Source organism: Aquarana catesbeiana, linkage group LG10 (assembly GCF_042186555.1).
Source record: "Aquarana catesbeiana isolate 2022-GZ linkage group LG10, ASM4218655v1, whole genome shotgun sequence".
In the NCBI taxonomy this organism is placed as follows: domain Eukaryota; kingdom Metazoa; phylum Chordata; class Amphibia; order Anura; family Ranidae; genus Aquarana; species Aquarana catesbeiana.
The window spans coordinates 166,406,028-166,419,372 of NC_133333.1; the positions used below are offsets into that span (position 1 = coordinate 166,406,028).

The 13,345-nt window shown below is 41.0% G+C and overlaps 2 protein-coding genes across 2 annotated transcripts in view; one reads left to right on the forward strand and one right to left on the reverse strand.

Annotated features, from left to right (window-relative positions):
- Nucleotides 1–13,345, reverse strand: part of LOC141111005 (uncharacterized) — an 87,791-nt gene that overhangs the window by 73,354 nt on the left and 1,092 nt on the right. The window lies entirely within an intron of this gene.
- Nucleotides 1–13,345, forward strand: part of ATAD3A (ATPase family AAA domain containing 3A) — a gene marked incomplete at its 5' end in the record, with an annotated part of 141,745 nt that overhangs the window by 37,039 nt on the left and 91,361 nt on the right. Inside the window, 1 exon segment of the mRNA XM_073602890.1 lies at nucleotides 12,972–13,127. Within this exon segment, the coding sequence (XP_073458991.1) occupies nucleotides 12,972–13,127 (156 nt within the window).

Genomic DNA, 13,345 nt, shown 5'->3' on the forward strand with positions numbered 1-13,345 from the left:
TTAATTGACCTAATAAAAAAAAATGGGTAACCCTTGGTATCAGTATGTGCCTTCATAGGAGTCCTTAAATTAAATTTTAATGTGTATTTTGAAGAAAAGTTGGCAGCTGTTCACTGCTGGCTCACTCCATTTCCTATTTGCGGTTCAATAAGCCATTGTGGTTGAATTACTAAAGGCAAATCCACTCTACACTGAAAGTGCACTTGGAAGTGCAGTCACTGTAGATCTGAGGGGAAGATCTGCTGATTTTATCATCCAATCATGTGCAAGCTTAAATGCTGTTTTTTATTTTCCTTGCATGTCCCCCTCAGATCTACAGCGACTGCACTTGTAGTGCAAAGTGGATTTGCCTTTAGTAAATAACCCCCATTGTGTTCTCCCAGTGGTGGAGCGCGGGGAGCCATCCCTCCCGGGGGAACATGATTATTGCTAGTGGAATTAGCGTCTCTCAATAATCGCATGTCAAAAGCCGACATGCTGGTGGTACCCAAGTTGATCGATGGATCGACTTGGGTAAAATTAACCTGTCCATAGATAAGAATTTCAGCTGGTCCCTGCTGAACTGGCCGAGAGTCGAACCATCTATAGCCAGATTTAGTTACTCAAAATGTGGTAGCCAAAGGAGAACTTGTGATTTTTTTTTTTTTTTTTTTCAATCACTTTACAGATTAGCATTTTTTCCCCGGGTCAATAACCATTAAAGCTCTAAAGGTTCAGTATAATGGACGGTCAGCTAGCATTTTTAGAAGGTCATCACTGTTAGCCTCCATTTATGTTCCGTACATTTTCCTTATACTTTTACTTCAAAGAAGCCATTGTGAAGTCAGAGCCATTAATCTGCTTACTAGGTCAGGGACTCAGAAGTGCTAAATAGTTGGATCACCAAGACAGCCATTGAATATGCATTTTCAGATTGTAGAACCTGATTATATATTTTCTCACAGTGCAGATTTGCTTTCATGATTTCAATAAAGCTGCTTTTCATATGAGCGTTCAAAAGCTCAAATTAACAAATGCCTGTGTGTGCAGGGCCCCTCAAAGTGTTTCAAAACCTGCCAAACACATGGAACAAGTTGTTTGCAATATAGTGGTGCCTAATGAGAGGTAATTAAAACCCAAGGGACCTGTTTTGCCATTACGGCTTGCTTTGATCCACTTGTATGCACTTTTTAGTTTCAACAAAACAGTGTGCAGCTCTGTCACTAATAAGTCTGGTCTTTGAATCTGAAAAGTGACTTTAATTCCCTGCAGTTTCCCTGCAGCTCATTCCGTTAATGGAGAATCTTCCAAAGCTATGGGGAAGTAAACTTCGATTTGATGAGCCCATAATTGTCTGTTTCCTAATGCATGCACAGATGTCAGATGCAGCATAAAAGCATTGCTCACCCCCACCCTCCCCGGTCCAGCACACAAGCTTAAAAAAAATGACTTGATGAAGCTGAATGCAATTCTCTTGCCAGTGATCGAAGTGGAAATTCTTTTGATTGAAGCAAAGGGGAGGAAATGAGGCTCCGTCTTGCCAGATCACAAGTGCACTTTTTGTATTTTTGGCATTGCCTTTCCATTTTATTTTGTAAGCCTGTGATTGAGACTGGGGTTCTGTAAACCTCAACCCTTTGTAGAGCTGTTAATCTCAGCTCTGATTTAAGCTAGCATGGAATGCTGGGATGTGTAGTCCAACAGTATAGGAAGAGGCACTGGTCTTCAGTATTTAAAGTATTGCTGTGTGTGTTTGTACTGATTTTCCAACAAGTTAGAACAGCCATTGTCAACCAGAGTTCCTCCAGAGGTAGTTGTGGCTAATTGACCTCCCATTTGTTGGTGTTTGGATAGTTCCGGAATAAACACTATACTACCAGGTCAGGGCCTCTAAAGGGTACTCTGGCTGTGTGAATGAGTGGTTTATTTATTCGGCTGGAGCCGCCTGGTACTCTAAGGGGATGCAGCAGCTATTCGAAATAGGGGCCCTGAATACACCCTGTTTTGGTTCAGGGCTGTACACCTGCACCAAAGGGGCAGTCCCTGTTGCTACGAAACGCGTAGCCATGCCATCTACATCATTCTGTTCCTTCTTTGCATCTCCGCTCTGATCCATGTCTGAGAGGCAATGACCTTCACGCTGGCTCCTAAAGGTGATCCGGCCCCAGCTGCCTTTCACACCAGTTTGTTATCTCCAGCAGCACTTTCAAGTTGAAGTCTATATAAGGATGTCATTTGAATGGGAGAGGCTCTGTAGAAGTCCTGGAGACGAGAATGGGAGACGGAAACAAGAGCAGGAGGTCTTGGGAGGAACAGAGAGAATGGTTTGTGTCATGATCGGGCACCAAGCTCGAAGACCAGATGCTATAGCAGTAGCAGAACTACCACCGACCAGCAGGATAGGTTCACATGCAGTCACCCTGGTGAATGATGTGGGCTCATCTGAGGTGCGTTGTCTAGACACTAACCAGTGTTCAATCAAAAACAAACAGTCAGCGCAAAACCTAATGACTACTAACAGCAGCTGAACACTAAAGGCAAATATAGAAACCCTTTTCGACTAAGTATACTGGACAGTGCAGCGCTAAAATAATAAACAGCTAAAATAATCAATGAATGAAAAGTCCATAAGCTCGTATGTAAAAACACACATGTAGATAGAAAACCAAAGACGTCAGCGGTGATAAAGGGTGCTTCATGCAAAGTCTGAAGTGCTCCTTAGTCCGTGCTCACACCATTTGTTAGCCAAACTGCTCACCTTGCATAATAGACCCCTGATCTAACAGGAAGGTCATAAGGGCATTCACCACCTCTGGTGGTTATGGTAAACTTGTAGATGGAAGCCGGGCACCTCTTATACTCCGCAGATAGAACTTATATCTCTCCCGTGACAACATAAAATACAAAGAAAATATCTAGTGCTCTCTGTATAACTTGAAACAGGTATCATTTATTAAAAGACAGGTACTCACATCAATAGCACTTAGTCCAAGTGCTAGGATAAAAAACATATAGTGACTGGTAACAGTAAAGCTGGTAAGGTGGCTGCAGTGACATTCCCCTGTCACTGCGGCCACCTTACCAGCTTTACTGTTACCAGTCACTATATGTTTTTTATCCTAGCACTTGGACTAAGTGCTATTGATGTGAGTACCTGTCTTTTAATAAATGATACCTGTTTCAAGTTATACAGAGAGCACTAGATATTTTCTTTGTATTTTATGTTGTCACGGGAGAGATATAAGTTCTATCTGCGGAGTATAAGAGGTGCCCGGCTTCCATCTACAAGTTTACCATAACCACCAGAGGTGGTGAATGCCCTTATGACCTTCCTGTTGGCTCAGGGGTCTATTATGCAAGGTGAGCAGTTTGGCTAACAAATGGTGTGAGCACGGACTAAGGAGCACTTCAGACTTTGCATGAAGCACCCTTTATCACCGCTGACGTCTTTGGTTTTCTATCTACATGAGTGTTTTTACATACGAGCTTATGGACTTTTCATTCATTGACTATTTTAGCTGTTTATTATTTTAGCGCAGCACTGTCCAGTATACTAACCAGTGTTCACCAGAGCTCCTGATGATGGAAATGGATTTTGCTGCATCGCACCAGGTCGTGGTCCTCAGGATCGCCCCACCAGGAGGTGAGCAAGCTGGGGTCCAGTAGCAGCTAAGCAGGTAGGGATCAAACAGAAGCATAGTCAGTAAACAGGCCAAACAGTCAGTAATAAGTAGTTGCAGGTTGGGATCAGGCCGAAGTGTAGTCAGGGACCAAGCCAAGGGTCGATAACGAGTGGTAGCAAAATATGGACAGCAGCAGGGAAGACAGAGGGAGATACTGGCTGGAGAGAACACAATAATCTGGCAAACAGGAAGTGCAGAGACATGGCTTAAATCAGGAATTCCATGGGAGGAGCAAAGAGTTTGTGGTTCATGACAAACAAGGCTCAAGGATCATTCAAGGAATTGTCCCAGGAACTGTCCAGTATTCCAGGGAGCTCAGAAAGAAGAGACTCTGCCTGACACAACAGAGGTTCCGGGTTCAAATTCAGGCCCTGAAAGTTTAGGTGATATTTTAGATAAGATTGGTGATGTAGCTCTGGGCAGAGTTGTGAATGGCTTTGTATGTTATTATTTTGAATTTATTTGCTGGGCAATAGGAAGCCAGTGGAGGGATTGGCAGGGATGGGTGGCAGACACTGAACAGTTGGTAAGGTAAATGAGCCTGGGGGCTGCATTCATGGTAGCCTATGAGAAGGGACTTGCAATAGTCAAGACGAGAGATAATGAGGGAGTGAATGAGTTGTTTCATTACATCATCAAAAGGGGCGAATTTTAGAGATGCTACGGAGGATATTTAGTATTTTAATACTGACAATTGTATTTTGTTAAAAGGTATGCACCAAGAGATGCCAATGTTTGGATGTCTCTAAGGTAACCTGCCAGGGATGGAAAAGTTTACTTGGCCAGCTTTGATCTTCAGGAACTTGTCAAAACCAGGTACCCCCTCAAAAAAAAAATTTTTGATGACAAATGAGGAGGAAGAGTGGAACTTCCCCTTTTGGGTGAAATTCCGCTTTAATTATCTGGTTGATCTTGATGTTTGTAAATTTACTTTGTCAAGATCCTCTCTACATATTTACTTCCTTGATTTCTGTGATGCATATCTCTATGCCCTGTGAGTAGGCACTGCTTTGTCACACATTTTACAGAGCCTGCCTTCTGAACTACAGGGGTGCTGAGAGTAGGCGTTTCAGGAGGTTGGGTCGTTACAGGAATCAGTTTGCATGAAGCAAGGGTACCATGGGATATGTAGTCCTTTAGAAAAATAAAAGAAAACAGCAGAGGAGAAGCTGCAAAGCATATAGGGAATCGAGAAAGTTGTGGAATGACATGACCAGAAAACAAGCAGCACTCATACATGAAAAGAGATTTTTTTTAAGTAAGCTTATATTGGATTGTCAGCAATCCAAACCATAGTTATTGCTATTACAATGCTGATCTAAAATGTAAATTTATGCTGGGACCTAGAACTTCTTTAAGCAGAGGGAAGGACCAAGAAACACATTGCACCCAGATTTTACAATGGTCTTGAAAAAGTTTTGTATGTACAAGCCCTTGACGTGTGGAAACACTTATCACCCCATAGGGCTAGCCTTAAAGTGGAACTGAACTTAAAAAATAAAGATTTGATATGGTATAGGGTGCATTTGGAAATGCTAATTGTGCCTTAGCCTTAGCTTGTACCCTGAAAATTTTCTCGTTTTGTTTTGAATTCCTCCCAAATAAATAAAAGTGTGCACTTCATCAAATGTGATTTGTGATTAGGCACTCCTGTGCTGTCACAGCCTCAATAACATCTGAAATTTTGAAATTGAAGTGATAATAAACACACACTTTACCCCTTCTCTTTCTGTATATGGACGATGGCTCTAAAATTATTTTATTAAAAAAAAAAAAAAAAAAAATTCGATACCTTTTTCCTAACCAATATACAGCTGTCACGTGATTCAGATCTTTCCCAGCCAGTTTGCGGAGAAACGTAAGCAGGAGGAGCTTCTAGCCCTCTGCTGCTAGTCACGTGTTCAAAATAAAAATAACAGTCTTTGGCATACAGAATAAACATAAATAAATAATATCTAAAAACTATTTTAAATTGGCATACAAATATATATTTGAAATCAATTCTTTATGAATTTTTTTTAGAAATAACATGGTGTGGCTGGATTTCTGCCAGTCCAGCCTATGTCTTAAATTAAGAGGGAGGTCATTCCTCCATTAATCTACATGTAATATCCTGCCCCCATTGTGTTTAGCTGGTTAGTGGGCCTGAAGGAGGAGTTAGGGAGTGGGCTGTCATTTACCACTGTGTATACACCCACATGTGTGACTCTATAGTCACATGGGCTGCTCAGATGTGATGGGGAGGAAATTCTCAGTATAGAAACTCAATGAAAACTGAGCATGTGCAGAGTTGCCACTACAGCTGCAAAATCCCTAGCTGGGGACCCTATTTGGGTATATGAACAGAAAGTGGAGATTGATAACAGCAGGATCAATCAGGTTTTTGAAAACGGAAAACAAATTTCATAGTGACTGAGTATGAACAGCATTTAAAGCGGGGGTCCACCTATCTATCGTTTTTTTTTTTCGTTTTTTTTGGAGTTCATTCACAAACTTTTCTTCTCATGATTATCTACTCACATGTTCTGTGTAATAAGTCCGCCTGTGTCAGATTTCGTTGTAAAGAATAACTTATAATTTTTTTTACACAGCATGTCAGCATCTAGGCAAGGAAGAGAATGCATAGAGATAATGTTCAAAATTTGGGTGGAACCCCGCTTTAAAGTGTTCCTAAAACCACAACAGTAAAAACAGTCTGTAAATGCAGTAAAGCATGCTTGTTATACGCACTGTGGAACCTAAGGGGTTAATCCTCTGCATTGTGTAAAAAAATCCTCTGATCATCTCCTCCTTCCACTCTCTCCAAAAAAAAAAAAAATATTTACAGAGCCAGGGGACAGGCTGCACATGCTCAGTTTGGTGTGTATTGCTAGAGCGTTTTTTTTTTTTTTTTTTTTCCTTGGGAGGGTGCATGTGACCAGCACAGGGCCAATCAGCACTGTCCAGACAGAGGTTCAGGGGTCCGGCATTCTCATAAATGCCTGTACACCTAATCCCAATATTGTACGTCAGATCGTACAACCTTTTTCACTTAATAGTCGCAAGTAGAAACTGAATAGGTAAATAAAGTCACGAAAATTCTCGTACGACAGAAAAAAAAAAAACGGAAGTGTTGTAATGCATTTGTATTGTATTTTTGGATGATAACTATACTGACTAAATGAAAATCGTACGATCTGGTATAGTGCGAGGAAAATTTTCCTGCTTGTCCCATCGAATAATATCGGATGAACTGTCCTGATCGGCTCTCGAAAGTAGCGTACACACGATCCGAAAATCATACAATTCTTCCTTGGAAGGCAGTTTTCGTACGATATTCGGATCCTGTGTATGGGCCATTAGACAATCGTGGCCAAATAAACTCCTACAAGCTTTAACCAGACACTCATAGAAGTCACAAGACTGCTCTTACTGCTGATGGAAAAAAGGTATTTAGCAGTTTGTTTTCTAAAATAATTGCATCTCCATGTTCTGTGTACTGTGGGAGACCAGATATAGTTAATGCAGGCTCCTGGGTTTAGTAACACTTTTACACTTTTGTGATAAATTGGAATGCCGATTATGAGCGGTTTAATTCTAATCCAACATCCAGTACTTCTTCCCTGAGGAGTGGAATCTGCAGCAGCAAGGGGGGAAGGAGCAACTCTATATTAATGCCAATTTGTTCTGGAACAGGATGTCCAGCAAAATGTTGTTCATATATGTGATGGTCAGACCTTTGGCCGTGTAGCGTAGATTTGGTTTAATTGATTTCCTATTAAACTGCCATTAATATGTGAATTTTCTATTTGTGACAGCTGTAGGGCACTGGACTGGAAGCTTCTTTGGTAGAGAAACTGATTAGAAAAATCTAGCATATTCTGTAAAGTGCTGTGAAACAATTTTGGTGCTATAAAAAAATAGAAAGTTAAAAAAAAAAACACACACTACTCAATGTAAGGCTAAAATTTGTTACATATAGCATCTGTAAAAAATGTATACAATATTTGGCCACCATAGAGCTGACTAAACATGGCTGACAGTTAAAAATATTAGAGCTGCAGTTATACAGTATGCAATCCCTCAGCCTGCCTACGGCCCACACAGACAAGGCAGTCTCTAGACAGAAGCACAGGGGCTACTGAGCTGTGGCTAATGAGAAGAAATACTCTACCTGTGGTCTTAAATCACCATGCTAATGAGTCTTTAACAAGGTCTGAAAAGTCATTTAGTTTTGTAAAATGCACATACTGGGCTTTATTTAACCTCCACTGTGATAGGAGATGCAGCAATTGGGCACAGAGACCATGGCGGGTAGCAACCTTTGTCCAGCATGAACATTTTCCATTTAAACTGGCTTGGTGGAAGACTACCTGCTTAGTATCTATCATTTTAATCCTTGTATTCAGATCTGTGTCTGGCTTCTTTGCTTAAATCGATATAGACAGCAAGGGTGCAGCTCTGCTCTAGGCCTCTCTGATCCATACTCTACCCCACAGGTGTCAAACACAAGGCCCACGGGCCGGATCCTGCCCTCCAGGCCATTTCATGTAGCCCTTGCACCTCTCCCGCAGCTGCAGGAGAGCTCCAGCCCTCCTCTGGTCCTCCTCCAGACCCCTACTTTATGCTTTCAAGCAATGCATCCAGCTTTTTCCCAGCAGCAGCATAAGGAAAGGGGGTGCACTGTGATTTAAGGGAGAGTAGAGGACTCAACTTCTGGTGGTGGGGTGGCTCTTGACATCTAATGTAAGGGGAAGGGATGCACTGAAATCTAATCTTACAGATACAACCGGCCCTTTTGAGAACAATCATAATGCTGATAAGGCCCACAATGAAATTGAGTTTGACACCCCTGCTCTACCCAATCCTGCATGCAAGATCACCGCCCGGCTGTTTAGATCCAGGGCATACTATGCCCTGTACACACGATAGGATTTTCCGACAACAAATGTTCGATGGGATCTTGTTGTCGGAAATTCCGACCGTGCGAAGGCTCCATCGAACATTTTCCGTCGGAATTTCCGACAATCAAAATTTGAGATCTGGATCTCAAATTTTCCGACAACAAAATCTGTTGTCGGAAATTCCAATCGTGTGTACAAAATTCCACACATGCTCGGAATCGAGCAGAAGAGCCGCACGTGTTGTACGCCACCGCGTTCTTGACGTTCAGAATTTCCGACAACATTTGTGCGACCGTATGTATGCAGGACAAGTTTGAGCCAACATCCGTCGGAAATAAATCCTGGATTTTGTTGTCGGAAAATCCTCTCGTGTGTACAGGGCATTAGACTTCTGTCCAGATAAAAACTCGACTAGAAGTCAATACACACCCTTCCTAGGCTCTTCCCTCTGACAATATCATTCTACAATAGAGGCTAATCATAATACCTAGAGTGAAGTATGTTTTGAGAGTCAGAAATATAACTTTTCTGGGTTGGCTACAGATAAAGAAAGACACACTAAAATAACCATGCATCCTTGGTGTCCGTGACATATCTTGAGCCTAGGTCTGTAAGCGGGTAGTAAAATTTGACTTGGTTGATGCATATTGATTCTGCCCTGACATCAGGCCCTTTCTTATAGTAGAAGCCCAGTCTTCAGCATTGCTTGTGAATCCATGTCTGCTGACAGATGAAAGTCTCTGCTCGTGGATGAATCACAGCAGCCTTGGGAAAGGTCACTGTTAGAGATCTCCTGTCACCCCCCCCCCCCCCAGTCTTTTGCCGTTTGTGACCTCACATCAAGCCACTGGTGAGAGATTTACTCCCATCCCTTGGGAATAGCTCTGCTTTTATCTTCTAAGTTATGTATCCATTCCTTTGACTGCTGTGATACTCGCCTAATAGGAGCTGTCACTTCCCCCTGCTGCCGGTTTCTTCAATTTGAGCTCTGCATGATTGTTATTTGCCAAGTAGTAATAGCTAATGTTTCCCTCTTTCTTTTGCTATGGATAAGATGGGAAGGTCTAAATTTAACCTCAAACACAATGTCTTTTCCTGCTGAGGCCGAGCGTGCTCTTCCTAAAACTCATTTATGGTAGTGTGCTCATGCTGCTTTGCAACATGTTTGCTTGCAGCCATCTTGCCACCTGCTCCTATCCATAGCTTCCTGGCTGGATGTGGTGGTGCAGCGAGAGCCAAGTCAATGAAAATATCAATTAGACAGCAAATAGAAAATATACACTAAATAGCAGTGTTTACTGTAGATTAGAAACTTATCAGAACAGGAAATTAATCTCCTGTCTTTTAGGTTCTTGGCTGTGTAAAAATATTCAGAGAATTTCACTAAGCACCATCTAAACGGGACACACAACAAAACCCAAGTTTAGTTTATTGAAAGCACAGGCTGTGCACAGTTGAGCACATATTAAAGACTTAAAGTGGTAGTCATATTAAACCTAGAAACCCACCACTTGAATGCCTAAACAGGCATCCTCAAGTGACTGCAAGTTGGCCATTCTAGAACTACACAGCATACTCTATAATATTATAAATTAGTGCTGTATTACAAGCACTGGTCTTCATTAATAGAGTCTGCATTTAACCAAAGATGGCCTTATAATTTAGGGGCTCCTGGATACTATTAAAAAGAACAGATGAACAGACACTTACAGGTGTTTGCCTTAGCATGTTCGCTGCTCTTCCTTGTGAAAAACAAACTTACATCTTTGATAATTGTAGCTCAGGTGAAAAGCTTTATTCAACCTTCCTATCACAGCCATGTCTGTGTTGGGCTAGAGTGCACTAGTTCAGGTGCAGTATATATCTTCATTTTGTATTTGGGGATAGAGAAGGAAATAGTTAAAATCCCTGTCAGGCTTTGTGTCCCTTTTTGGGAGATTTATTTTCACATTTCCACAACAAAGTGTGGGGAAACCTCTGGAATGTATAGGTAAATCTACTTTGATCACTTCAGAACTGCTTCTTTCCCTATACAAGTCAAAGGGATGAAGTAGAGGTAGATGCAACTTTGAAAGTCAGCAGGTCAAAGGCCCTTGGACTCTGAATGATTTCGGAAGCATCTCAAACAGATTTTCAGTGCAAGTGGATTGCACCTGAAAGCAAGTAGATTAGCATTTCAACACAAGCCTAGAACCTGTCAACCCAGGCCCTCAGACAGTTGTCATAAGAACATGTGTACCCTTTGCAAGATCTGCCCTACCCTCCTGTTCCAGTGACAGCTAAATTGTTTTGTTTCCAAGTGACATTGGTCTCTAGAACTTGTATTGGGGGTGGATCTCTCCAGTGGGGAAACAGACAGCGATGAAAGACCATTCAAAAATGTTTATACTCTGACCCAAAATTAAAAGATTGGTTTGTCCTTTTAGTAGCACATCCTGGGCACATTGCACATTACATCTTGTATCATGGATCTACGTGGAAACACAAGGCAATTACTTTGGGAGTTTCTTCTTTATCCATAGGTGCAACACTTTATATAATAGTCCTATCCTTTTTCTACACTTGGATAATGGTTCATCTGATATGTTCCCTAATTTAGACTTGCTTTTTGTTTCTTTAAATTCACAATGGTCACTGGTGTCATTTATTCATGATAGCCATATTATTTAATACTCAACAGTTATACATAGTTCATTAATCCTCTAGAATTTGGAACTATTACCTTGCACCATCACAGATCAATATTTTAGACCACAATCCTCCTGGGGATCTGTATGTGTGCGCCCGATTCCCCTGCGGGCCTTTATTACCACAGCTCCCGGAACAGACACCTCTATCATCCCTCAGCCTGCAGTACCGCATGTTTGTACTCTAGCCGATATGTAAGTATTCTAGGAAATGGGTATCCTTTCTTCCTCCCGCTTTTAGCCACGAAATCCACAAAATGCATCAACGCTTTTTTGGATGCAGTTATCTCTTCAATAAATGGTTTAATAATTTCTATCTAGATCTCACTATGCAATTTTAATTGATCTTATGGCATGGAGTACAATTGGCTTACATCATTATATACTGTAATGTGCTACGATGTCATCTATGTGTGTGTGTGTATATGTATGTGTGTATATACAGTGGGGAAAAAAAGTATTTAGTCAGCCACCAATTATGCAAGTTCTCCCACTTAAAAAGATGAGAGAGGCCTGTAATTGCAATCATAGGTATACCTCAACTATGAGAGACAAAATGTGAAAACAAATCCAGACAATCACATTGTCTGATTTTTGAAAGAATTTATTTGCAAATCATGGTGGAAAATAAGTATATTAAACATACATATGGTAGAATATATATATTCTATACTTATGTATGTACAAAAATGCAAATGTCCTATGTAATTTTGTTTATGCAAAATAAATATGTCATCATATATTGACCATTTATCAAGTTGTGCCTTATCTAAAGTCCCAAACTCCTCCTCTTTTTCCTAAATGAAAAGATAAGTTCACCTTAAAAAAATATATAAACAAATACTCTTTTTTTTTTTTTTTTTTTTTTTTTTTTTTTTTTTTTGCAGGTAAAAAAATGTGCATTTATCATTTTTTGCCTTTGTGTCTGCCTGTTCGTACCTCATACGGGCAGGCAGATGCACACTGACAGGAAGAGGGAATGAATTACCGGAGCGCTCAATAGCACCCTGGTAGTTCATTGAAACTACAAGCCAACAGGTGCAAAGGCTGTCAGTACTTGTAGCTTGCCATTAAGGATGAGCTCAGCCGTGTTCGCAAACCGCACATGCAGAGCTCGCCAGGAATTCGGCACTGCGGAGTGCTAATCACATGCAGTGAGACATTGTCCCGATGCGTGGCTGCAGAGATCGGGAAATTTCTCACTGCCTGGGATTAGCGCTGTGCAGTGCCAACTTCCTGGTGGGCTCTGCACATGCCGTTTGCGAACACGCCTGAGCTCATCCTTACTTGCCATCACAGAACTCTGTGAATAAATGACGAGGCTGAGTCCTTTTTAAAATAGTGGCAGCAAGCAGGAGGTAAAAGATCCCCCGCAAGATCCCCCGCATGATACATGTTCCACCCTAAAAACGGGTGTACATGTGACCAATGGTGAAAATATATATATAATATATATAATTATTTTTTTATGAAAATACTTTTGCCTTTATAGTATATTCTGAATATCTGCAGTTGATAAATTGTAGCTATAACTGAATTATAAATGTCAGAGTGTGTGTGTGTATGTGTATATATATATATATATATATATATATATATATATATATATATATATATATTTTATTTATTTTAGGGCTAGAGATAAAACGGTAATTTTTCCTACAGTTAATCTTTTATATAGGCATTCAGTTATGTATCATTTTTATGACCTAATGCATTGCTCTTTTTTTTCTTTTAAGGCTACTGGATTGACCCTACTTGCCTTAGGTATTTACTCCGCCAAGAACGCAACTGGTGTGGCAGGTCGCTTTATTGAAGCTCGCCTTGGCAAGCCCTCTTTGGTCCGAGACACTTCTCGAATAACAGTGGTAGAGGCCATCAAACATCCTATTAAGGTGAAACCTGCGTATATTTTCCAACATTTGCCCGTACAGTGGCCTTTGTTGATAGCTCCATAAAATGAACCACGATTAGTTAGGCTGCACTCACACCTGAGCGTTTCAAAGGCACACGTTTTTACTGCGATTTTGTTCAGGTCACCAATGTAAAAGGCAGGAAATGCCTGTAATCTGCCCCAAAGAAGCTCATGTTCTTTTTTGAGCTTAGGGCGTTT